At 47.4% G+C, this 23,718-nt stretch overlaps 1 protein-coding gene across 8 annotated transcripts in view; it reads left to right on the top strand.

The window, feature by feature from the left end:
* Positions 1-23,718, top strand: part of SLC39A11 (solute carrier family 39 member 11) — a 299,558-nt gene that overhangs the window by 80,951 nt on the left and 194,889 nt on the right. For all 8 annotated transcript variants that reach the window (XM_081029061.1, XM_081029063.1, XM_081029066.1 and 5 more), the window contains one exon: positions 14,955-15,096. In XM_081029061.1, the coding sequence (XP_080885187.1) occupies positions 14,955-15,096 (142 nt within the window). The remainder of the gene's footprint in view (positions 1-14,954; positions 15,097-23,718) is intronic.

The raw sequence follows: 23,718 nt of genomic DNA, 5'->3' as shown, positions 1-23,718 counted from the left end.
TATTAGCGTGGTGTGGCTGGTTCCTGAAGGTTGTAACTGCTGATGGTGGGCTCGTCACCTATCATGAGCTCACGGTTCCCAGCCCAAATCAATAGTATTTGCATTGTAAAGGTGAGAAGGTCGTGATCACGAGAAGCAGATAGTTAGTTGTAAGCGAAGCATCTGGTTCCTAGTTTAAAGGAAAAAATTAATTAATTTCTTTTTTGGGGGGAAGGGGTTTGAGAGTGAAGCGGAGAGTATACTCTGTTGATACCTTTTCTCTAACCCCACAAATGACTGCCTTATTTAGTGATTACTTGTCCTGCTTTTTTTTTTTAAAGGTGGCCTTTTAACTACTGAAAGTGTAAAGGCTAAATGGTTTGGAGACTTTTAAAAATTATTTGGGCAAAAGATAAGTGCCCCATGGATACTGGGGAGCCCAGGCCAGGCTGCCACTGGCCTCTTTCTCCCTGGGGAACAATCCCCGGACTCTGGTAGGATGGCTCCGTTTTGGGAGGAGTTCCCTCTGTCCCAGCGGCTGGCATGTCAGGCTTGGGGAGGCCACGATAATCAGGGATGAACTCACCTCACTGTGACCTCTACGTGTCACACCTGCCCTCTGGGTGTCACAACTTTTTAAAGAAAATATTAAAGATAAGACTGACATCATCATCTCACCATCTATTTTTAGTGTCTTCTCCTCCCCCACAGTTGGGGAGACGAGTTTGGTGTGTCTCCTTCTGGAACCCGGGACCTGTGGCTTCCCCCTTCTGGGGCCCTGGCTTCCTGTGGTGACACGTGTGCTGTGCATTTCAGATGGGGGAGCCAAGGCCTCTGGACTCTGATCTCCTGCTCCGGCCGGGGATAGTGAGGGCCCAGAACCACCCTGGCTTGGGAAATCAGCCAGAAGAGACCAAAAATAAATAAATAATAGTAAATAAATACGTTTTTTTTTCCTTTTAGTTAACTCTCTGTGAGGCCCAAGGCTGCATCTTCAGCTTGTGTGTAGAATATTCTGTGGCTCTGGCATTTTTCTCACTCGGTCGGGGCAAAGACCAAGTCCACTTCCTTGGTCCTTTCTCCGCATGTGGTGTGGAGTCCAGGAGGTGAGGGAGAGGACTCAGCACCAAAAGTACAGGTGTGCGTGGAAAGTGGGGCCTCTGTGGACGACACGTGGCCCTCCACTCCCCCCATCACCGGCACCCACAGGCCAGGAGTGGCTCTGGACGGAGGCAGGTGGGCTGCAGTCTAGATACCTGAGAGCCCATTGGTCATTTCCCTCCACATGACCTTAAGCATAATCAGCATGATTGATTGTTCTGGTCTTAGAAATGGGGGGAAAAGGACAACATTGGGCAGCCAGTTGGCAGTGAGTCGGTCCACACCCTTTCCTGCACGGAGCCTCGGGCCCTCAGTATTTACCTTCACAGGGACACCCCTCTAACTTCAGTAACGGACACCTTCCCTTCCTTCTTGCCTGCCCCTTAGTTCATGGGGTTTCTTGGGCAAAGCTACGTTTCCAGATAGACACTTCCTCCTATGACCAAATCTGAACATTGCTTTCCAGGTCCCCAAGGGAGCACCTTTTCTCCCTGTTCCCGGGCCGGCATACCAGGACGATGGTACAGGTTAGATGAGGGATGATGCCGGAGGGAGGAGGAGGGTGCGGCCGGGGAGAAGGGGTCTGAGTCATATAGTTGCCCATGTGGAGACCACAGCATCTAGGGGTGGAAAAGAACTGAGCAGGCCGAGGACAGTGCTCCTCTTAGACGTGTCGTCCAGGGGCCGGGGTGCAGTGAACTCTGGTGTTAACCTCTCTCCCTGATCCCACGTGTCCTGGCAATGAGTCTCTCCCGCTGGCTCTCTGGTTAATCCGAGGCTGATTTTCTGGTCTCCTGCATCCACTCAGAAGGTGTACAGCGGGAATGCCTCATCTATTGTTCCACCTGCGGCTACGCGATGGAGAAAAGCAAGAGGTACCTTTTGCCTCTGATGAATTTGTGTTCTTTGCCAAAGACTCTTTCCTCCGGCTCTTGGTATTTTCTGTGAGGGATTATTTTTCTAGTTTGGGAAGAGATGCGTGTGATTTTTCTCTCCTAAATGGGTCTACCTCTCCCGGGTACCTGTGGACACAAAAACTCCTTGGCCTGCCTCTCGGAGGACACTCTGATGTGGAGGCCAGTTTTAGGACTTCTGCCATGATATGTTTGTTATCGGGATAGTCCAGAAAAGGGGGACACGGGTACACACACACGCACACACTACACGTGCATGGATGTGCGTGTTCTTCTCAGGAGGCCGCTTTCTCTGTAACAAGAAGGTCTGGTGTCTCACTGTAGCAGATGATGAATTTCTGAAAATACCGTCACCTTCAAAACATTCACATCTTTACCTGAGGACGTTTCATCTGCTTCCCGGGGTGGTAGGGAGGGAGTTGTTACCTACAGATAATCCTCATGGGAGAAGCACTGCTGCTTGAGAGGGTCTGGGCTGGCTTGCGTGGGTGTCACAGTTTTCTCAGTTCAGGCCCCGCCTTGAAGCCCCGGGAATCCGTCCTCAGAAGAGCTGGGCATTCTTCCTGCTGCGAGTCCTCTGAGTGTCGTGTCCCCACGAGGAACCCCGATCTGACGAAAAGCAGCCCTGCTACCCCATGCCATTAGAGGTGCCAGCCTGTGCCCCCTCTCGGACACCCTTTTGGGTCTAGAGTGGCTGCACTGTTGCCCTCCACTGGTCTTGTCACCTGGTGGGCTTGTCACCTGATCCACCTGGGATGAAGTCCCACTTTGCAGCCAAGGCCTTTTTCTTTAAGGTGCACCATATAAGTGACTTGGAAAGTTATTAAGGGGAGGAGTGGTTGGTGGGATTCTCCCTTCCACGGAATGAGAGTTGATGTCTTTGTCTGGAACTAGAAATTTGTAGAGTGAGAGAAGGTTGGGTGTAGAACAGGCCTTAGGGATTATCCAGGGTAAACCACTTTGTTTTACAAATAGTTGAAGGTTGTTATTAACAGACCTTCCTTTCCATCTGGGTTTCACAGCTCTTGTTGGGGGGGGGCGTGACACCCCTGCCTCTCTTTCTGGTGTCGTCCACCCGCCCATTAAGCCTCTCCCTCTTCCTTGTACTTCTTCCCATCTTGGCATCTTTCCATCCTTTCTTTCCCCCAACTCTTGTTGGTATTCTCTACCTGCCTTTCATCCGAATGCCTCAGTGTTTCACACTCATACTTACCTCTGTGAACACCAAGTGACGTGCTCAATTTCTTCTTTTTCTTTTTTAATAGGATGATGATCCTACTGACATTATTGATAATAAATAGTTTTATGCTCACTTTCTGGCGTTTGAGAAGGACTTTTCTATCCTGACATAAACCCCCCCTCCTCTACCTGCCCCTCCCCGAAGTCATTGCCCCCCAGCTGTGATCTGGTTGATGGGAATTAGGAATGTACAACCATAGACTCAGACAGAACTTAGGTGGCTCATCCAGGGACCCAACATGGCCTGATGAGCCCTGTGTTTACAGCTTCAGGCTAATTTGTTCCCATTAGATTAATTAGCATATCAGCTCTGTCCTGCAGTGGCCTGGGAACTATCCTGATTTGTCACTTAGCACTCTCAATTCACTTAGCCCAAAGGTCAACATTGTAGAACCAAGGCTTAACTGATTCCTCTTTCTGAGACGGTGGAGCTGTGCAAGGAACATTACGTGTACCTGGAAGGGGCACCGCCGCCAGACTCGCCTTTGGACTTTCGTGGGCCACAGGAGCTTTTGTCTTTGTGCGTTCCTTCCTCCACCAAAAACAAATTAAAAATTATATTTTACAGCTATGTTGGTGTAACAATGAATGTAACGCAGGCTGGATTTATTATGTATTCATTGTTATTCATTTTTTCCTTCTGATTTTAAAAGACATTGAAACATTTTCAGGGGCCCCAGAATTGGGCCACTGAACCCCAAACTTCCTGGGCCGAGAGAGTCAGTTGGCCCTGAGCCCAGCACACATCTCTTTCCCCTCGGTGTCTGAGCCTCTGCCTGGCCAAACCTCTGGAATACCCACCTGGCCACGGTTTCCTGGTGAGTCAGAGGACACTGGATTTGTTCTGTGAGGTTGGGGCTTTGATTGGGAAGTTTATGCTGCAAAGAATTGGTTGAACGCTGCGTCTTGTCTGAAACATGTCTCCCAATTTAATCCTCTACGGGACCATTTAGACGCTAGAAATGTCAGGGTGGTCAGAGGAGAGAGTTTGTACTGTAGGCATCGTGTGTGGTAGGTGGCATTCTGAAATGGCCCCTAAGAGTTGCACCGCCTTGAGGTGCAGGCCATAGAAACCCCTCTGCTCAATGGGATTTCATTCCCCTTAGGTTACTGCTCAGGTGACTGATCAGTTGAATTTGGGTTCATCCAAAGGGAGAGTATCCTGGTGGGCCTGACTTAATCAGGCGAGCTCCTAAAACCGGGTCTGGGTCCCTCTTGAGGTCAGAGGGATGCATTTGAAATGAGACAGCATCTTCTGCTGGCCTTGAAGAAACCAACAGCCATGCTGTGAGTTGCCTCGGTGGGGGCGGGGGGAGCAGGGGCTTGAGCGTGGACTCTAGGGGCTGAGAGTAGTTCTCGGCTGTCAGCCAGCAAGAAAAGGGGGACCTCCATCCTTGGTCGACAAGAAACTGAATTCTGCCAACAGCCAGTGCACTTGGTGGTAGGGCCTCAGGTAAGATGGCAGCCCCAGCTGGCCCTGATCTTGGTTGAAGCCCAGTGAAGCCCGGAGCAAAGGAGCAAGGACCCAGTTTATCGGCCTTCAAATGGCACACAAACCAAAGGACCAGGGACCCATTCCTGGATTCCTGAACCATGGAAACTGAGAGAGAAGCAGTGAGAGTTGTTTTCCATCGCTGGATCTGTGGTAAATGCAGCAACAGAAACCCCATTCAGGCATGCTGTGTGCCTCAGCTTGGTTGTTGGCTTGGGAACTCGGACTTAGAGAAGAGAGAAATGGGGAAGATGTCTGGTCCCCACATACCCACGGCCAGAAGCAGAAAAACGTTCCTTAAATGCAGGCTGCTTCAATGCCTCCTCAGCTGCCAACTCCTCATCAGGCCCAGAAGAGCTGAATAATTAATTCTGCTCCAAGCGCCGTGATGCCTTGGATAAAGCCCCGTTATATAAAAAAAAAAAAAAAATCAAGTATTTTCTTCAAAGCCGTTGCTTCTCTTTTGAAGTGGTTCGTGTGCCAGGGCTGTTTCCTGAGCATAAAAATACACAGGGATTTCCACCCTCATCAGGCCGCTCCCTCTTCCCTCCCTCGCTTACTCGCCCCTGATTCCACCTTGACCAGCCGCTCCGTTTGGGCTGTGTACCTCATCAGCAGGTCTGTTTGGGAAGCTGTGTGTGTCTGCCTCGGAGGCAGCCATTAGCAAGAGGCAGAAGGACTATTTCCAGGGACGGTTTGAGGTTTCAGACCCTTCTGGTCAAGGCCCCCGTGGGGATGGGATGCTGCTGAGAAGGCTGCTGGCTGAGATCGGGGCCGGAGGCTGAGGAGTGGATGGGGACATTGGCTGTGGGCGTGAGAGGCAGTGACGGTGCTGTGAAGTCCTCTCCACACCCACGGCCTCGCTGGCAGCCTCCCCCAGCTCCCTTGTCCTGCCAGGCTTCCCTCTGAGGACTGCCGGCAAAGGCGTGCTTTGCCTGAAATGGTTGAAGAGACAAACTCCGAGGCCGTCTTGACATCTCCACCCTGCGGTGACCTTTCTCTTCTGGTCTGTGGGAGTTGGTGCTTGTCTTTCTGATTCTCCCTTGACACTGATCCCTCGGATGGACGTCTGATGGTTCAGCGCCTCCGGCGTGGTGCTAAGGGCACTTCTGTCCCTTCTGATGACCAACCTCTCGCTCTGTCTTACTTCTCATTTGAGGCCCTCTTTACTACCAGTGGTAGTAACCTTCCCCAGTTTTTCTCCTGTGGCCTGGAGCCCTGGTTTTCAGGCTGGGCCATTACCCCGGAGACTCTTGCTTTCGTTTTCATCCATGAAGTGCGTTTTCGTGGGCCATCTCTTGTAGGCTGAGAAGTTGAAGTTCATGGTTGCGTATCTCTGGGATTCTGCCAGGACTGGGGAGACTGCACTTACCCCCCTGTGTGATCATCACGCTGGGACAGCATCTCCGCTGAATACAGTGCAGCTCGGAGCCTGGTGTGTCCCTGTCCCCAGGCACACCCCTTGGGTCCCTATCAGTGGGGTTCCTTCCTGAAACCTACAGTTGCCTTACACAACAAGGGCTGATCACAGTGTGGGGGTGGGAGAAGTAGTGAGATTTGGAGACAGAAGTTCTGCATTCAAATTCTGATCGTGCCTCTGATTTATAGTGTCATGCTAAGTAAGTCTTTTATGACTTAGGTTCCTCAAATGTAAAAGGGGGGAGGGTGATATATTAGTCTGCTAGGGTGCCGTAAGCGGGTTCCACCGACCGGGTGTCTTAAGCAGTAGAAATTTATTGCCTCACAGTTCTGGAAGCTGGAAGCCCAAGATCAAGGTGCCGCAGGGTGTTTGCTTCTGAGAACTGCGAGGGAGGGACCTGCTCCAGGCCGCTCTCCTTGGCTTGTAGGTGGCCGTCTTGTCCCTGGGCCTTCTCTCCGTGCATGTCTGTGTCCAAATGGCTTCTTTTCATAAGGACACCGGTCATACTGGGTTACATCCCATCCCAACGACTTCATTTTTAACTTAATTATCTCTCTCAAGATCCTGCCTTCAAATGGAGTCTTGCTTTGAGATGCTGGGGGTTAGGATTTTAACGTACGGATTTTAAAGGAGGGGTACAGTTCATTTCATGACGGGGTAATGATGCTACATATTCATCTATATCACAAGAGGATCGAACGCAGTAATTTAAGAGAAGGCACGTTTGAAGCCGAGCGTGGTAGAGACGAGGGTTGGTGTCAACAGAGTTGTTTTCTGTTACGCAGGGGTCAGTGGATACTCCTTGCCAACTCAGTGCATCTTCTCTGCCTCAGCTCACCCGGATCTGGTGCTGCGTCTCGTACTCCAATTCCTCACCAGACGTTTACGGGATGGGGCCTCTTAAACAATCAGTGCACTCTTTGGGTTGCGACTGCCTCACGGATGGCTCTTTGGCTCACTCTCTCATTTTCCTCGAATCAAGAAAAATTATTTTATGGTTGTCAAAAGCTATAAAGAGTGGTGATAAGCCAGACTTTAGCCTTTTTTCCTCAGCAGTACTGTGATAAAGGTCTCTTTTCTAGCACTGATAATAGAAAGGCCGAGTTTTTATTATTATTAATATTATTTTATTGTGGTTAAAAAAAAAGAAGAAGGGCTAGGTGTTTTTTCAAATAATAACTTGCTTGGGTTTTGTAGCTGGTGTGACTATTAGGGGAGAAGCACACCCACGCCATAAATTCTACTGACTTGTCTTTAAGGATGGTAAACAGACCTTATTTGGGAAAAGCTATTGGTAATTGAAGCCAAGGTCCTCCATCCACCGTTTTTCTTTTTCTGGGTAAAGTATGATTATGTTCCAGTGTAAGGAGAAATATTTTGCTAAATATTCTGAGCATTGGGCACAGACGGGAATCATTTTGATCACCATTCCCTAAAACTTCAATATTAATAGGTTTTATGTGTGGTCAAATCAGTATGGGAAATGTGGAGGGAAGCAAAACCAGTTTCTTGTTGTGGGATTTCTCTGAGTCTTTATCTGCTTACTGTGTTTCCCGAAAATAAGCCCTAGCTGGACAATCAGCTGTAATGTGTCTTTTGGAGCAAAAATGAATATAAGACCCAATATTGTATTGTATTGTATTATATTGTATTATATTATATTATATTTTATTATAGACCGGGTCTTACATTAATTTTTGCTCCAAAAGACACATTAGAGCTGATTGTCCAGCTAGGTCTTATTTTTGGGGAAACAGGATATGTATGGACTTTCCTAGATTCTCTGTATTTGTCCGTGGAATCTTTTCTTGGAGCATCTCGCGGAACAGGGAACTCTGGGGAATTGCAGCTTGGGACAAAAGGAGTCATTAAGGAGATTTTTGTTCACAAACGCTGGTATGTGTGGTGTCTCCATCAGCGTGTTGCTTTGACTACAGAGGCACAGACAGTAGTGCCTTTCGTATGTGTTCATGTTAAAGGAAATAAAAGGCACACATTCCCAGTGTTGATTCGAGTTATTTTTACTGTACTGTTATATACATATTTATAAGCATAAATACGCACAAGCATAAAGGTAGCTGTATGTTAGGCCTTATGCTTTTGGCTCTGCAACAGTCATGAAACCAAAAATTTGTCAGTTCACATCGAAACACCCAAATCTATAAAAGCGAAGCCAGCAACATTTTCGTGATGCGCCAGGTGATGTTTTGCTAAAAATAAAGCACCAATTGTAAACGCCAGTGGTACTGACTGCCGTGATTAAGCTCCCTTGGGTTCTAGCCAGTGCTTCCCATGAATGTTGTTGGATGGAGTCAGCTCTCCCATGGCTGTCCTAAAGTACTTGGGAAGTTCCGCCATGTACATGGGGCGGCATGAGGTCATTTGGCCTGAGCTGGTTCAACCATATGATGTCTGTTGAGTCTGCCCTCAACAATTAACCCTCAGCCGTTAAGACAGGACTTCTCAGTACCAGCTCAGTCGTAAACACCCATGCCAACAAAGGCACTGAAGTCGAGCAGTAGGATTTGGTTCTAAGGGGGTCATTCTAGTGATTCAGTGTGCTGGTGTTTAATTCTTTCTTTAGATTAGCATTTAAATGAAATTAACAAAGTTAAGACAAGTGTATATACAACTTTCAGAGTGTTGAGGATGTGTCCCTAGGTCCCCATTGGAGAAGCACTGCTTTCGGCGAATGAGATGAAGTTTGTGGATTTAATCTGGAGCATTTGTTTGTAGCCTAGATCCATGGGGGGGCTGCGTGGGGTTCATGGCTCCTTGATACTGCTCGCAACCTTTCGTACGTCTGTGCCTCTGTGCTGTGGTAGATTGCAAAAATGGCCACAAATTCCTCCCCCGTTTCACCTCTGCTCTGACAATGTCACACTGGAGTCTCCCAACAAAGGTGCGTTGGATTCATCCACCCTTCATTCTGGATGGCCGTGGGCCTGCTGAGGTCAGAGCGACGGGTGCAAACTCGAGGCAAGCAGAGACTTGAACAGCGCTTGACACTGGTTGTTCTCTTCTCTTACTTCTCTCTGGAGCCTGGAGGTTACTGTACGAATGAACCCGTCTAGCCTGCTGGAGGGTAACAGGCCACATGGAGAAAACCCGGCTTTCCCGGACAAGAGGCAGCCAGTTCCTGGCTAGCAGCCTGCCGGCCGCCCAAGGCTCGTGCCATCTTAGACCATCCAACCCCCAGGCAAGCCCCGAGCTGACCACAGATGTACAGTGCGTCCCTGGGCTACTCAGAGCCTCAGCAGGCCTGCAGCATGCCCAGTTGGCTGTAGACCTATGAGGAGTAATAACGGGTTGTTGTTTTAAGCCACTCAGGTTTGGGGTGTTTTGTGACCTAGCAATAAGTGTCTCATACTCATGCCTTTTTACCCTGGAAAGAGAAACCTTGGCTTTTTAACAGATCTTGATAGGCATCTGATAGCCTCCAAAAGGATAACATAGATAAGAAAAAGTTGCCTGAACAAGACCAGCTGGGGGTTTTCAAACTATTTGAGAATCCAGAAAAGGCTCAGAGTGGATAATACGGCTATATTTTAATGAATTATAGGACTACGTGTAAGAGTAGCTTAAGAGTGATGGGAAATCATTGAGGCTTAGAAAGAAAATACCTCATTATAGGTATTTGGGTACTTGCATCCCTTTGGATTTGTATTTTTGTTTTAAGGAGAAGTTACATTTTGAGGTATAAGAAAAAGCATAATGGTTTAGAAAACTCTACCAGGCCCTAACTCCCTGTCAGCCATGCTAATGGAAGACCCAGCTCTTCGGAACAGAAGCATGGAGCCGCTTACCTGGGACAGCTAGCTATTGGAGGGCTATTTTTGCAGATGCCCTTTGAACTCTATCTTTGCAGACCTGTGGTGCTTTAAATTCTGTTTAATATGATTAAATAGGCTTGATTATGAATAGTAATTTGGCATCAGAAATAGGAGATGGTTTTGTCCCCAAAAAGACAGTTTGAGTAATAGCATATTTACGTAGCTTAAATATATCTAGAGGGCCGTAATTAACTTCCGCCGTTGTGAACCTTCAGGCTAACATCATGACAGGGGAGCACAGAAAGGGAGACATAGTTAATCCAAACTAGGCCTGGTTTATCCAGGAAGGCTTCCTGGAGGAGAGCGCTTGGGCTTCTTCAGCCAGGATTTTGAAAGCATCAAGTGTGGAACAATTAGAAGCTTGAAAACCTGCCTCCCATGGGTTGGATGTTAGGATGCTGTGGTAGGGAGAAGGGACTCAAGCTAATGAGCTGTGAAATCCTAGTGCCTCACAGCAGAGTGAATTGTGCTTCAGGAACTGGTAAGGACCCTCTACCTCAGTGTCTGTGCCACTCTGTGTCCCTGTTTGCTTTGAGGCCAGCTGCTCTTCACCCTGAGCCAGCCTGTCCTGGGCAGCATGCCGCTGCCGGGCTCCCCAGAAGAGAAGGTCGTCTATTATGTAAGCATCATCCATATTCTGGCTGGTGATAAGGGGCGACATTTAATTTTTTTTCCATTATGTGGAATAATTTAAGATTGTGTTACGAGTGTCATTATTATTGCAATTTCTCGGTAATAAACACAGCATCAATTATTTAATGTCACCTTGTATGTCTGGGTTAAGTGGGGATGGCGAGAGGCACCGGCAGGTGGTGGGGGAGGGAAGAGGGGGGCAAAGTCTTCAAAGGGCTCCAGGCCCCTTTCGCAGTCAGCCCCACCCCCAGCGTGGGGGGGAGTTGGGGGGGTGGGGGGGTGGAACGGTAAGGGGTGGCTTCTCTTGAGATCCTCCTTTCCTTCTCCACTGGGGTGCAACCCCAGCCTTGCTTTAGCTGTGGCTGCCAGGGAACACCGATTAATCCTCTTACTTTTCCCTTTGCTCTTCATCAGGGACTTTTGACCTGCAGACAAACCTCAATTAAAGAGACTGCCCAGCATGGGCCTGGGGAAGCTCAGAGGCATCCCAGTTTCCCTAGCCTGAGTGAACATGACAGGAGGTGTGCCTGGGTTAGGTGAAGGTCAAGCTTCCTGCAAGTACTGGGGAGTAGCCAGACGCCGGTCAGCTTTGCTCTCCCTGACAGTTGTTAGTAGTAGTGACACATTCCAGTGGGGGAAGAACCAGAGACAGGCGAAGACACTGCAGATTGCTGCTGGGACTCAGAGCAGACGCCTCAGGCTGCCTGGCATGAGGTTGGGGAGTGCGGGGCTGGCAGAGCTGTGGCAGCTAATGACACTTCCCCAGTCATGCTTTTCGTGGGGGCTTTCCGTTACCTTTGCAGAGACTGCGTCCTGTGGGTTACGCACTAGGCTTTTCCTTTCATGACTCTAGAAGCGTCACTAACCAGCAGTTGTCTTCCTAATGCCTGGGACAGCAAACCCTGGTGAACAGCACCGGATTTCATTGCTGGAAGGAGATGGATCTCCGATTTTCTGAAGCTTTTTGTTGTCATGTAAGGCATATAACCTTACATTTTATTTCTTTCTGCTTTCCTTTTCCTCTCCGTTCCATCTCTTTTCCTTCTGGAAGGTGCTACAGTGTTTCCCCGAAAATAAGACCTATCTGGACAATCAGCTCTAATGTGTCTTTTGGAGCAAAATTTAACATAAGACCCGGTCTTATTTTAGTATAAGACCGGGTCTTATATAATGTAATGTAATGTAATCTAATCTAATCTAATATAAAAAAATATAATATATAGTACAGTATAATATAATATAATATTGTGTCTTATAATAATTTTTGCTCCAAAAGACTCATTAGAGCTGATTGTCCGACTAGGTCTTATTTTCGGGGAAACAGGGTAATTATTCTCCAGCTCCTGCCCCTTTGCATGGCCTTTCCAGAATGGATAGAAATTGCTCTGTTTATTCTGAGCCAGGGACCTGCCCCAAACCATTAATTATTATAATAATAATAATAATGATAATAATAATAATTCTGTGGCAAGAGGGCAGTGATCTCAAGTTCCTTGGCCCTGGATGAGTGTTGCCTGGTGCCTCCCTGCTTTCTGTACTGAGCTGGATTTGGAGGAATGGATGGGGATAAGGGAGGAGGGCAGGGCAAGGATTTGGGGGAGGGAGTGATGCAGAAGGAACGGGACACTTATGACTTAGGAAGGAGCCTGGGTATTTGGCACCTTAACATTTGGGAGTTGCAAGGTGACATAGCAACCCTGAACTATCCAAAGCCCCAGGAGCCCAACTGAAACTGCTGGGGTCGGGTAGGGTGGAGGCGGGGCAGCCAGGCAGGCTCTCAGGGCTGCAGTGGAAAGTCAGGCAAGCTTGCATGAGTCAAACGCTTGCCCTGTTGATGCTCTCACCTTGCTGTTCTCAGAGGGCTGCAAGGATTGAGGGAAGTATGAATGGAAAAGCTTTTCAGAGACATGTTTTAAAAAGCCCCAGAAGTGTAAGAAAGGGATAATATCAAGTAAAGAGGGCCTTGCTGCCATCACACAGCAGGAGGAAGATGGAAAGAAGGAATTTCTCCCTGGGGTCTTGGTCACTTCCGCACAGGCCAGCGCTGTGTGTATGTAAGGCTTCCGTAAAGAAATGCAGCGCCCCCTCCACCTGCAGCGGGGCTCCAGGGAGCAAGGGTGATGCCAGCCCTGCAGGAGAGCCACCTCGGCCCGCAGATGCCCCTTGCCTTCCCCACCGTCATGGACATTAGGATAAAGCCAGCAGAGCTGGGCTGGCATCCCCCACCGGGCTCTTCTTCTTCTCAGGGATGCGTTTCTTTGATTTCCTCATCAGCAGTTGAGAGTGGGGGCTGGGGATATTGGGAATCCCTGAAGGAAATCTGAAAGGAGCCTTGGGAAGCTGGCCGGCCGGTGCCTGGGCTCTCACACACACAAGGAGAGTGTCGCCAGGCATGGGGGCGTGAGGCATGGAAGCAGTTTGTGGCTTCAGTCTGAGGATGCCCATGGCCAGTTGTCCCCTGGGAGGGGCACAAAATCCCTCCCATTGAAAACCACTGTTCTCAGTTAAAAGCAGGGCCTCTCTAGGCTGCACCGTGCTAAATGGGCTCCAGTCTAATAAACGGCTTTCAGCACATTAATGCTGCTGCATTTTTGCTGTAATGAAGTGGTTCTCTTTCCCATAGTCTTCCCCCAGTCACGCATCAATCACGTTATAAAAAGAAGGAAGACAAAGAAAGGAAGATCAGCTGACACACTCTTCTAGCGAAAACACATCTTTTATTGCTGCCATGATTCCTCAGATGTCAGCATGAGATGTAGGATTAGAAATAATTAAAGCATATAAACAAACAGAGCTGCGACTACATGGTGCATGGCACAGACGCCAGCTGTCACGCGGGGGTGGTCAGGGGGGCTTTCTAAAGGGGGAGAGACTGGCCTTCTTAAAGTCCCTTCTGTCCCCAGGATTCCATCCATCTGTAGTGTCAACCTTGACTGTAACACCGTGGGACAGGCTGCCTCTCTTTGTGCTTCTTCCAGTGACAAAGCAGGAGGAATCCCGCAGCCCGTACCATTCTACAGAGGGACCTGAGAGCCACAAGGCTATTTTTCCCCCCTTTTAAAACAAGGTTAAATGAAGGGTCGGCACCCTTATATGCATTTTAGAGGACATTGCAAAGAGGACAGTATCGACGTACTGGACAAGTGAGAAGACGTGAAAGGAAGGGTTTCTGTTTTCATTTTTATCATTTAGTTGGAAAGAAAGAATGAAATCAAAAGGCTGAATCATTAAATTCTCTTTCTGATCCGTGTGTGTGTGTGTGTGTGTGTGTGTGTGTGTGTGTGTGTAAGGCACAGCCAAGCATAACTTTGGTGAGATTCCCTCAGGAAAGAAACTTACCCAAGAAAAAAGTGTTAGTATTTGCTTATAAAAATGGCTTCATTTCAGTGACTGGATCACAAACCTTTTCCTTTCCCACAATAGAGACACATATTTTGAAGTGGAAACTTCTGTTTGTTTGGAACTGTTTTTGCCTGGTGTTCAAAAAAAATACCTGCTGATTTTTTTGCCCATTGAGATGCTTCTACTCACCTTCCCTCAGCGCTGAGGGGTTTGGTGTTTGTGTTGGTGGGGTCACCCCTTTCCCCCGTTCCCGTAGAAGCCATGAGCAGGGTTGGGGGATCCTTGGGAACCTGAGGCCTTGGGAGGAGAAGCCCACCATGGATTCATGTGTTTGCTCCTAAGTGCGTCGTAAGAGGTGGGACTTTGTCTTGTTTTCTTCGCCAAGTAGCCACAAACGTGGTGGTCAGTCGATATTTGTGAAATACATGTGGGGATCAAGATCCACACTTTGCTTAGTTAACGCAGAAACAGTTGAATGAAGTAGCGGCAGACAAAGCAGAAGGGTGACATGGTCGCGTTAAGGCCGTCTGGACGCGACTGTGTTGTGTCTTCAAGGCTCTCCCTTGTGACCCTCTTGTGAGGTGCTCTCGTGTCCTCCCCTTCTGATCTCACGGGACAAGTGAGGAGGCTGAATTCCTAAAACATGCTGGCCTTGGTTCCTGCGGTGAGGCTGCCGTGCAAGGGAACCTGCCATGCGGGCTTCTTTTGACCCTTCAGGGACAGAGTCATTTGTCCTGTGGGGCTTTGATGTACTTCCTCTCCCCCCCCCCCCCAGCCCCATTTCCAGGATCAGCACCAACTCCTCAGATCCCGTTCTTGTCACCCCAAACGCTCTACAACCAGAAAGCTCGTTACCTTCCTAATGGCCCAGCCTGCTGCCAGCTGGGTCTGGCCCAGGGACTGGCCAGGGACCCTGGTGTTCTAGGTAGAGATGGGCTGAGCTGGAGGCGCCTGGGGAATGAAGGTAGCACAGGTGTTACAGTGACTGCTTCTTGTTTCAGGGTACAGCAGAAGACCCCCAGATGGCCCTGGCCCTGAACTTCGAGCCTTCGTTGATAAAGAAGTCTGATGCTGAGTGTCCCACGCTGCTCTTCCCCAAGAGTGAACTTTCCATCCGGATAGGCAGAGCTGGGCTTCTTTCAGGCAAGCTCCCTGCGGCAAGACCCTGGGCTGGGGCTCTGTGGAGGAGGAGTGACAAGGGAAATGCCGGGAACTCTGTCCTATCCCTCCAAGTGACCTACCCCACTATGCACAGGGCTGACCCGGCATCTGGCCCAGGCCTGCCTTTCTCATTTGTTCTCCAAACCACCTGCTTAGTACACAGGAGGTAACAGTGGCTTTCGATCGATTGTCTTTCCAGCTCGATTGTCTTTCCAACTGGGACAGTGTACCAGGACCCCTCTGATGGGATTGGGCAGATTTGGGTTAGAGTATCTGGGCATTTGTTCCTCTATCTCCCCATCTCTGACGGACCCTGAGTGCTCCTTTCCACATACATGACTTTCATCTTTTTGACTCGTGTGGGAAACTGTGGATGTTTCTCTCACTGATGCCATTTGGAGCCAGAAAACCGAAAAACTATAACAGCAGAGCCATGCCTTGTAAGAGAAGGACTGCATCCCTTGAGAGGAATCAGACAGCAATTCCTGAGGCTCCCTGGGGGAGGTGCAGACTGGGCCACTGAGAAGGAGTTGAAGGTGTCCTGGAAGGTGACATCGTTTTCCCGTCTCAGTGTCAGACTCCCCCTGATGCCCAGTCATCACCCGCTCAGGGCATGGGGCTGATTTAGGGCCCCTGATTGCACACAGAGGTGGATGATTTTCTTCTCCTTTGAATTTGTTTAAGTCCTACCTTGAACCTGCAAGCCTCAGGCGCTATGAAACATTTACTGCCTTTGTTCGGAGTCCGGTCTGGAGTGAATTGGGGAGGAACAAATTGGTGACTGGTCCCGTCTTCACATTAGTGATGTAAGGGAAAGAAGTCTTTTCACATTTTCGTGCTGGCATCTTCATGGGCTCTTTTCACCATCTGTAGGCTAAGGTGATCTCTAGAGCACAGGGCCGGTCAAGGTAGAAAAGGGACAGCGATGTCACAGATGGTTCTCAGTGATTTGTGTTCAGATTATGTCCTGCATGAATTATTCCTGGGGAAGTCGAATATCTTTTCCACTCGGGCTAATCCTCACTACCTCCCACAAGTTCCTATGTGGAATATAATCAGGAAATTAAAATGTGTGTAACATGAGCTCAAGTAGTAGAGGGTTAGTACAGAAACACTGCCCCCTCCCTGCAGCCCCACATTCGAATTATACTCAAATCAGGACAACTTCGGTATTGCCTGTTGTTCTCCATTTACTGGAGAGTCAGGACCTGTCTGGTGACTAAGATGGACCAGCTGTCCTCTAGTAAAACTCGTCGTTTTTCGTGGCCAGTCGTGGAAACATAGGGACAGAGGGCTTTCTGCCAATTCTCACTGGCTATCCTGGGCTAGTCATACTGTGTACCCCTGGGAAGACTCCAGTCCTGATTCTGAGCCTTCTCAAGAATGTAAAGTAGGGGAAAGTTTAGTGCTGTCAATCAAAGTAGATAAATAGCGGCTATTCCTTCATGGACCTTTTCCAGTGGGGCCACAGGAATATAGGGCCAGTGGGAGTTGGCTCTGTAGGAGCGTCTCCCAGAACTGCTAGACCCTCTTGGCCACCTGGGGTGAAGTGCTACGGCGAGGACCTGTGTGGGAGGGAAATGCAGCCCTGTCCTCTGCTCAGGACACCTAGGCCGAGCCCGTTACCATGTTACCAAGCAACCCTAGGTTTCTGTTGCTAACTGTTTATATACAAAGGCAAATGCCGCCCTTGGGGGAGCTCCAGAATGGTGTAGGGAGATGGAGAGAGCCCAGCCATCTCTGGAAAGGTCGCTCTTCTTCTCACCTGGACACACCTGTGGGTGTCAGGCAGTGGAGGACTCTAAAACTGATAATGGCTATTTGATGAGTGGCCTCATGCAGATCAAGCCTGAATATGCATTATCTGTACCATCTGGATTTGCCTTTAAGCTGGCTGTAAATGGAGCAGGGAGATTGGTTTAATGGGTATTTAGTGAATAACATAAGCCTTTAAAAAAATAATATTGGCGCTGCTGTTATGATGTCCCATAATTGGTTCAGCAAGAGGAAAAGCCAAAAGAGCTACACTGTGGGAGAGAAGGTTCAGCTGCTCTGAGCAGTGGCAGCAGCCCAAGCTGGGAAAAGCGTTTATGAGATACTTGCCTACCGCGTTTCCCTGAAAATAAGCCCTAGCCGGACCATCAGCTCTAATGTGTCTTTTGGAGCAAAAATTAATATAAGACCCGGTCTTACCTCATTTCGTCTCGTCTCGTCTCGTCTCGTCTCATCAGACCCAGTCTTATTTTAATATAAGACTGGGTCTTAATATTAATTTTTGCTCCAAAAGACACATTAGAGCTGATTGTCCAGTTAGGTCTTATTTTTGGGGAAAATACGATATTTATGTCTTGGTGCCAAATGTTTTATGCTTGTTATCAACTGTTCTAAAGGCTAGGGATATTTTGGGACTTAGCTAGACCAGAAGTTCTTTTTAAACTATCAGTCTCTCTCTCTCTCTCTTTCTCTCTGTCTCTCTTTCTCCCTCCCTCCCTCCCGCTTTACTCCCTCCCTCTCCCTCTCCTACCTTCCCCTTTTTCCCCCTCCAACTATTTATCTATCTCCAACTAGCTTTCTTTTAATTAAAAAAGTAATAATGTGGATTAAAAATTAAAAAGTAATTCTTCATCCATCTTCAGACTGGGTATGGTCCAGGCTCCCATCACAGACGCAAACACTGTTTCTGCTTTCTTGTATATCCTTTCAGAAACATTATTTTTATACAATCATACTTGGCCCGTTTGTTCAGTACCTTATGTTTTCCACTTAACAACACATTTTGGTCTTTGTTTTCTGGGATACTCATCCGTTCATGCCATCCTTGTTATTGGCCCTGATCTTACCTAATTTGTCCCCTCCTGATGACCTGTGAGGTTGTTTCCAATCTTTTGCTACAATGAAGAATGCAGCAGAGAGCATTCTTAGATGTCTATCTCTATGGGCAGTTGTATTGCTGAGTAAATTCAAGGAGTGAGGCCAGGGATTCTGTATATCTGGGGTCCATGAATGGGCACCAAAGGGTTTCTGAACCTCTTGAAATTTTATGCCAAAAAAAAGGTATGTTTTTGGAAGGCAGAGGTCTCTGACTTCCCTGATGGCCCCATGGCCTCACGTTCAGGTAGGTCTTAGACTTCACTACCTTCATCTCCTCCATTCAGCTGCCGAGTTGGACAATTGCTTCCTTGCTAACACTCTTTTGGCTGAAGAAGGGTAGTGAAAAGTGAGTCAGTTCCTTCTTTTACGAATTAACTGCCCTGTCTCAGTATGCTGTTTGTTTTGAGAGAGGAAGTTGAAACTCTCCAAGAGTGAGGGTTCCTGTTCATGGATTCATTAGAATGGCAGATGGAGAATTGTCTGTAATTTTGTGTAAATGTGGAAGGAACAGGAGTAGGCATTATTTTCTAGTAGAGGAAGAGGTGGATTTAATTTAGGAAATTATTTAGTTGCGAAGTGGCTATTTATTTTCTGTAAATCGTTCCAAAGCTTGTTTGGGGGAAAAGTGAATGAGTGCTTAAGTCAGGGAATCATGATCTGTAAGAAACCATTCTTAGAACCGATTTTTCCTTCATGTCCTATTTTTTTATGGAAGGAGAATTCACCTGGCAGTAATAATTCTACCTGCACAGCCTAGTAGATTGGAAACCGTGGTTTGCAAAATGGAAACAATGCACACCTAGTGTTAAGTAGGTTATAGATTTGTATAAACTACCATCATCAGCCCATTTGCAATACCTGCTTGTTTGTACCTTAGTCTAAATTAGAATTCCTTATTGGTTATGCTACTGATTTGCCTGGCGGTATCCTCCTATGGAAATAGAACTGATCTTCCTGGAGAGAATTTGCGTTTTCTAACTCAAGGTTCCCGAGAGCCTCCGCCCTCAACTTCAACCTCCCCCCCCCCCCGCCCCCGCCTCCCACCTCCAGGTATCATACTGTCCTCTTTTAATCTTGCACTTGGAATCGTTCCTCTCTCTTATTTTCCCTGTTAAACATCCTCCCTGAGGTGCCGCTGGGAAAAGATTTGATAAACTGATGAACATGGAGATATTAACCATTGGCAGCGTTTTGCTCCTGATTATGTGCTTGCATTTGAACTGGGGACAATTTCTCTAGCCGCATGATGGACCCAGTAAATGAATTTTCACACTAGTTGGCCTCTGAGGATTAATTTTTGGTGTATGTGTGGGTTGTGGGAGGGCAGCCAGGCTGTGTGGCATGAAATCCCTTCTCAGAAGTCAGCTTGCCTGTTCTCTCCGTAAGACCAACTGCATATATTCAGCTCCCCACTTCTGGATTTTCTTGGCACTCAAACTCCTTGGCATTGCCTAACCCTAGGGAGTCAAAGAGGGCCTATTTAAACAGCTTTGAGGCTCCTGTGACAACCACCGTTGTCTTTTTCTGAATCTTCTAACTTTCCAAGTCTTCCCTGAAGGAGCTGGCTCCTTCCATCACCCATATTTCCAGTTCAATTTAGTGAGCTTAAATTTGATCAAGAGTCAGACATAGCTCCTAGGAGAAATTCTGAATGTGTCTTTATAACCAGGTCTCCAAAATAGGGAAGTCTCTGAGATGTTATTAGTAATTTTGACTTTTTATTGGCAAGATCTCTAAAGATGAAAGAATAACTTTCCAGTTATTCCCCTAGATTTAATGTCTAGACATGTGATTTTGGTAACCAGAGCTTTCCCCCCACCCCTTTGTGTAACTGGGTGGTTAGGGGACATTTTAAAGTCTTCTCCCGGCCTAATTGAGACGTGTTGTCTAGGGCCTGAAAAACAGGCAGGTCCTGGCATTGCTACCTTCTTTCTCGACTAGGCTCTGTAACCTAGGTTTCCTCAATAAAAGGTTGGGAATGAGCCACACTTGTCAGCACAAGGCAGTCTTGAGGCTATAAAAACGTGCCACATTTTAATACGAAAACCTTTTGCTCAAAGGTGAAGAACAAAGCGTTCAGTCACGGTAATTACCAGGAGCTCTTCAGCACCATGGACGCTAAATAAAATAAGGAAGTAATACAGAAATGCCCGATCTGGCAGGCAGGGCTCCGCGAGGGTGTTAGTGCGTTCTAGCTCATGGGAGCGTTATTCGGTGGATACATTTTTTTTTAATAGGTCGGTTTGCTTCTGAACACTGTTATATTTTTGCCTGATGAATATGTAACACTCAAGTAGTAGTTTTCCTGTTGACGTGCCCTTTTATGAGTATTATCATTCTTTTTAGTCCCAGTTGTCTAAGCTGGGCAGTCATTTCAGGAGCGCGTTTTCATGAGGCCTCGGGGCTGGAGGCAGTTTGGCACTTGGAGAAGTTTTTCCTAGGGCAGCCATAAAAAAAGTACCGCAGGTGGGGTGGCTTAAGCAGCAGACATTGATTTTCTCACAAGCTGGATGCCTGAGGTCAAGGTGTTGGCAGGCTCCTTTCTCCTGTGTCGTCTCTCCTTGGCTTGTAGATGGTTGTCTTCTCCCTGTCCTTACATGGGCTTCCCTCTGCCTGCCTGTGTCCTATCTCCTCTTCTTGCCAGCCTTGTTAGAGTAGGGAGCACCCTGAAGACCTCATTTTAACCTCATTAACTCTTTAAAGATTGTATGTCTAAACACAGTTAAATTCTGAGGTACTGGGCATTAGGACTTCAGCGTATGAATTTGAGGGGGGCACACCCCAACCCGTGACAGCGTTTAACAATTTTTTGAAAAGTTGTCTACCCATGGATGGTAATTGACCTAAAGGAAGACCAGGTGGCAATAGAGCATGGTTCTGTTCGTTTCTTTCTGCCTTTTAGCCTTTCTCCCTGTATGTGTCTCCTTATCTGTTAGTCTCACACCTGGAGGGGCTGCGAATGCTAGTGAGCAGTATGTAAAGAGTTGAATGAACTTGAAGAGCTAAGAGAGAGCCACGCGAGAGAAAGTCACATGATCTGAAGTCTGATCTTAGAAGACTGCTGGCAGGTGGACAGTCTCTGCTCATGACCTTGTGGGGCAATGCTGTTCACTGCCCCCATGACCTGGAAGGACAGACCCAGGTAACTTTTGGGAGATTAATATGAGTACACACACACATCTGAATGTGTAGACACATTCTCCTGATTGGATTCGTTTCCGAGGGCTGCCATGACAACGCACCCCAAACTGGGTGGCTCAGAACAGTAGAAACATACCCTCTCACAGTCCGGAGGGCAGAAGGCTGACATCAAGGGGAGGTTGTAGGGGAGGACCCTTCCTTGACTGATAACTCGGAGTGGCTCCTGGCATTCCTTGGCTGGTAGCTGCATTGCTCCAACCTCTGCCACTGTTGTCACCTGGCCCTCTTCCTTGTGTGTGTGTGTTTGTGCCACTGTGTCTGAACCTCCCTCTAATTTCTCTTATAAAGATACCAATCATTGGACTGAGAGCCGCCCTAATCCAGCATGACTGCTTCTTAACTAATTATGCCTACAAAGACCCTATTTCCTAGTAGGTTATTACCTTCTGAGGTTCCGAATGGAGATGCATTGTAGGGGGACACTTTTCAACCAGTACACTGACCAGTTGATCATAACCCGATCACCCCATGACCAGATCAGTCTGGATGGGCTTGTTTGTCGTGTACAAATGAGGGAGAGGGGAGAAAATGAGAGGAAACAAAGAGGCTGATCCTGGCAGTAATAAAAACCCATTTAATTCATTGGGAGCCTTTAGAGCACAGCTGCCGGGGCTCTTTGTTTGAAATATTCATTAAGTGTCTACTGAGGAGTTAGGGATACTGTCTCCTTATGCAAAATTTAACATTTGCTGGGCCAGCAGGTTCTATCATCTTTATAAGAGTTCTGACACATTCATTTCAGCTCATAAGTCTATTAAACCAGGAAATGTGTTTTTAATGTGCTTTGGGGAAACAGAGCAGACAAGTGGCTTGGGTAGCACCAGCCCCTGTTAGGATATTCCTGCCAGGCATTTATTACCCATAGATTTGGGGGCTGCTGCCAAAGCCTGGCAATCTGGGCTCTTTTCTTATCATTTTGTTTTGTTTTTCAGATGTTATCATTTTTTTTTTTTTTTTTTCAGAAGCTCCTTAAGCGGGGGAAGCACAGGTGGCACTTTGGTTTCAGGTACTTAAGATCACAGTTGTTTACTTTTTGTTCATTTCGCCTGTTACGGAAAATGCCTAAGGAGGCATGGAAGCTGGCTTAGAGCCTGTGAAAGGGGAGGAATCTGCTGCCATTTACTGAGATGGGCAGCCTCTCAGAGAAGGAATGGGCTGTTGGGAAAGGTGAGGAATTGGGGTTTGAAACTGTATGATCCATGGCGGCAACTCTAGCGTCTGGGATGGGCTCGCTGCAGTCCTGCCTTAAATAAAAGGGTTCACGATAAGCCCCGTTCTGCCTGGGCTGTCTTTGTCAACACGTATGGCCTGTTCAACCTCCCATGTCCTCTCTGGGCTGTGTGCGTTCTAGTATTTCGGTCTGCTTTGTTCTCTCCAGTACATTTCCCTTCCTGGGACCAGAGAAGGAACACAGCTCCATGTAACTTAACACGGAGTCAGTGGTCTCCGTGAAACACAGTTTTGAGGGTCATAGCATTTTGGGGCTGGAGACATCGAGGGCTGTGTCAGCGACTCGCAGTTGGTTATCCCACGTAGCACTCTCTCTGATCCTGGGTTACCCCATCAGCTGGTAGGAGAGGCAGCAGACGCGTTTGGTGAGGATGGCAGAAGGGGATGCAGAAGATGTCTCTTGCGACTAAGATGTGGTGGACCAGAAGTCTGCTCTCTTCTCTAACAGGCCAGGCTCACGTGGTGACTCCTCAGCAGGCCTCGGCAAGATTTGCTCAGGTCAATCGTACTCAGCATTGATTGTGTTCTTTCCAGCAAGGAAGCTCCTGTCATTACACATAAAAACAATTAGGAGACGTGTGCCTTCAAGGAGATTCAAATTTTCTCGGGGAAACAAATGGACCATTTTATATGTTTCAGTGTAATGTATGTAAACCTCTAACTATCTCCCAAGTAGATCTTGGATATGTCCTTGCTGTTCCCACGTAAAGCCCTCTATTTTGAGTTCTTCTTGGATAAGGAGTGAAGTAATTTGAGGTTCAGTGTTTTTGTTGTTGTTGTGGTTTTTTCATATGGATATTCAATTGTTGCAGCACCATGCATTGAAAAGACTGACTTTTCTCCATTGACTTGCGTTGGTGCTTTTGTAAAAAATTAATTGACCGTATTTGTGTGGGTCAGTTTTTGGATTCTCCATTTGGCTCCATTGGTTTATGTATCTATCCTTTCACCAATATCACACTCTCTTAATTATGATAGCTTTATCATTAAGTCTTGAAATCAGATATTGTGTGTTCTCCCACTTTATTCTTTAAAAAAATTTATTTTAGTTATTCTAGTTTCTTTGCCTTTATATAAAAATTTTAGAATCAGCGTGTTAAAATCTATTAAAAAATTTGGATGGGCTTTTGGTTGGGATGGCACTGAATCTCTAAATCAGTTTGGGGAAAACTGACATCTTAATAATATCGAGTCTTCCATTTCATGAACATGGTATATCTCTTTAAGTCGTCTTTGATTTCTTTTATTAGTGTTTTGTGGTTTTCGGCATGTATATCTTACACATATTTGGTTAGATTTATA

The sequence above is a fragment of the Rhinolophus hipposideros genome (genome assembly GCF_964194185.1).
Source record: "Rhinolophus hipposideros genome assembly, chromosome: 20".
NCBI lineage: Eukaryota > Metazoa > Chordata > Mammalia > Chiroptera > Rhinolophidae > Rhinolophus > Rhinolophus hipposideros.
This window is presented reverse-complemented; position numbering and strand designations above follow the sequence as displayed.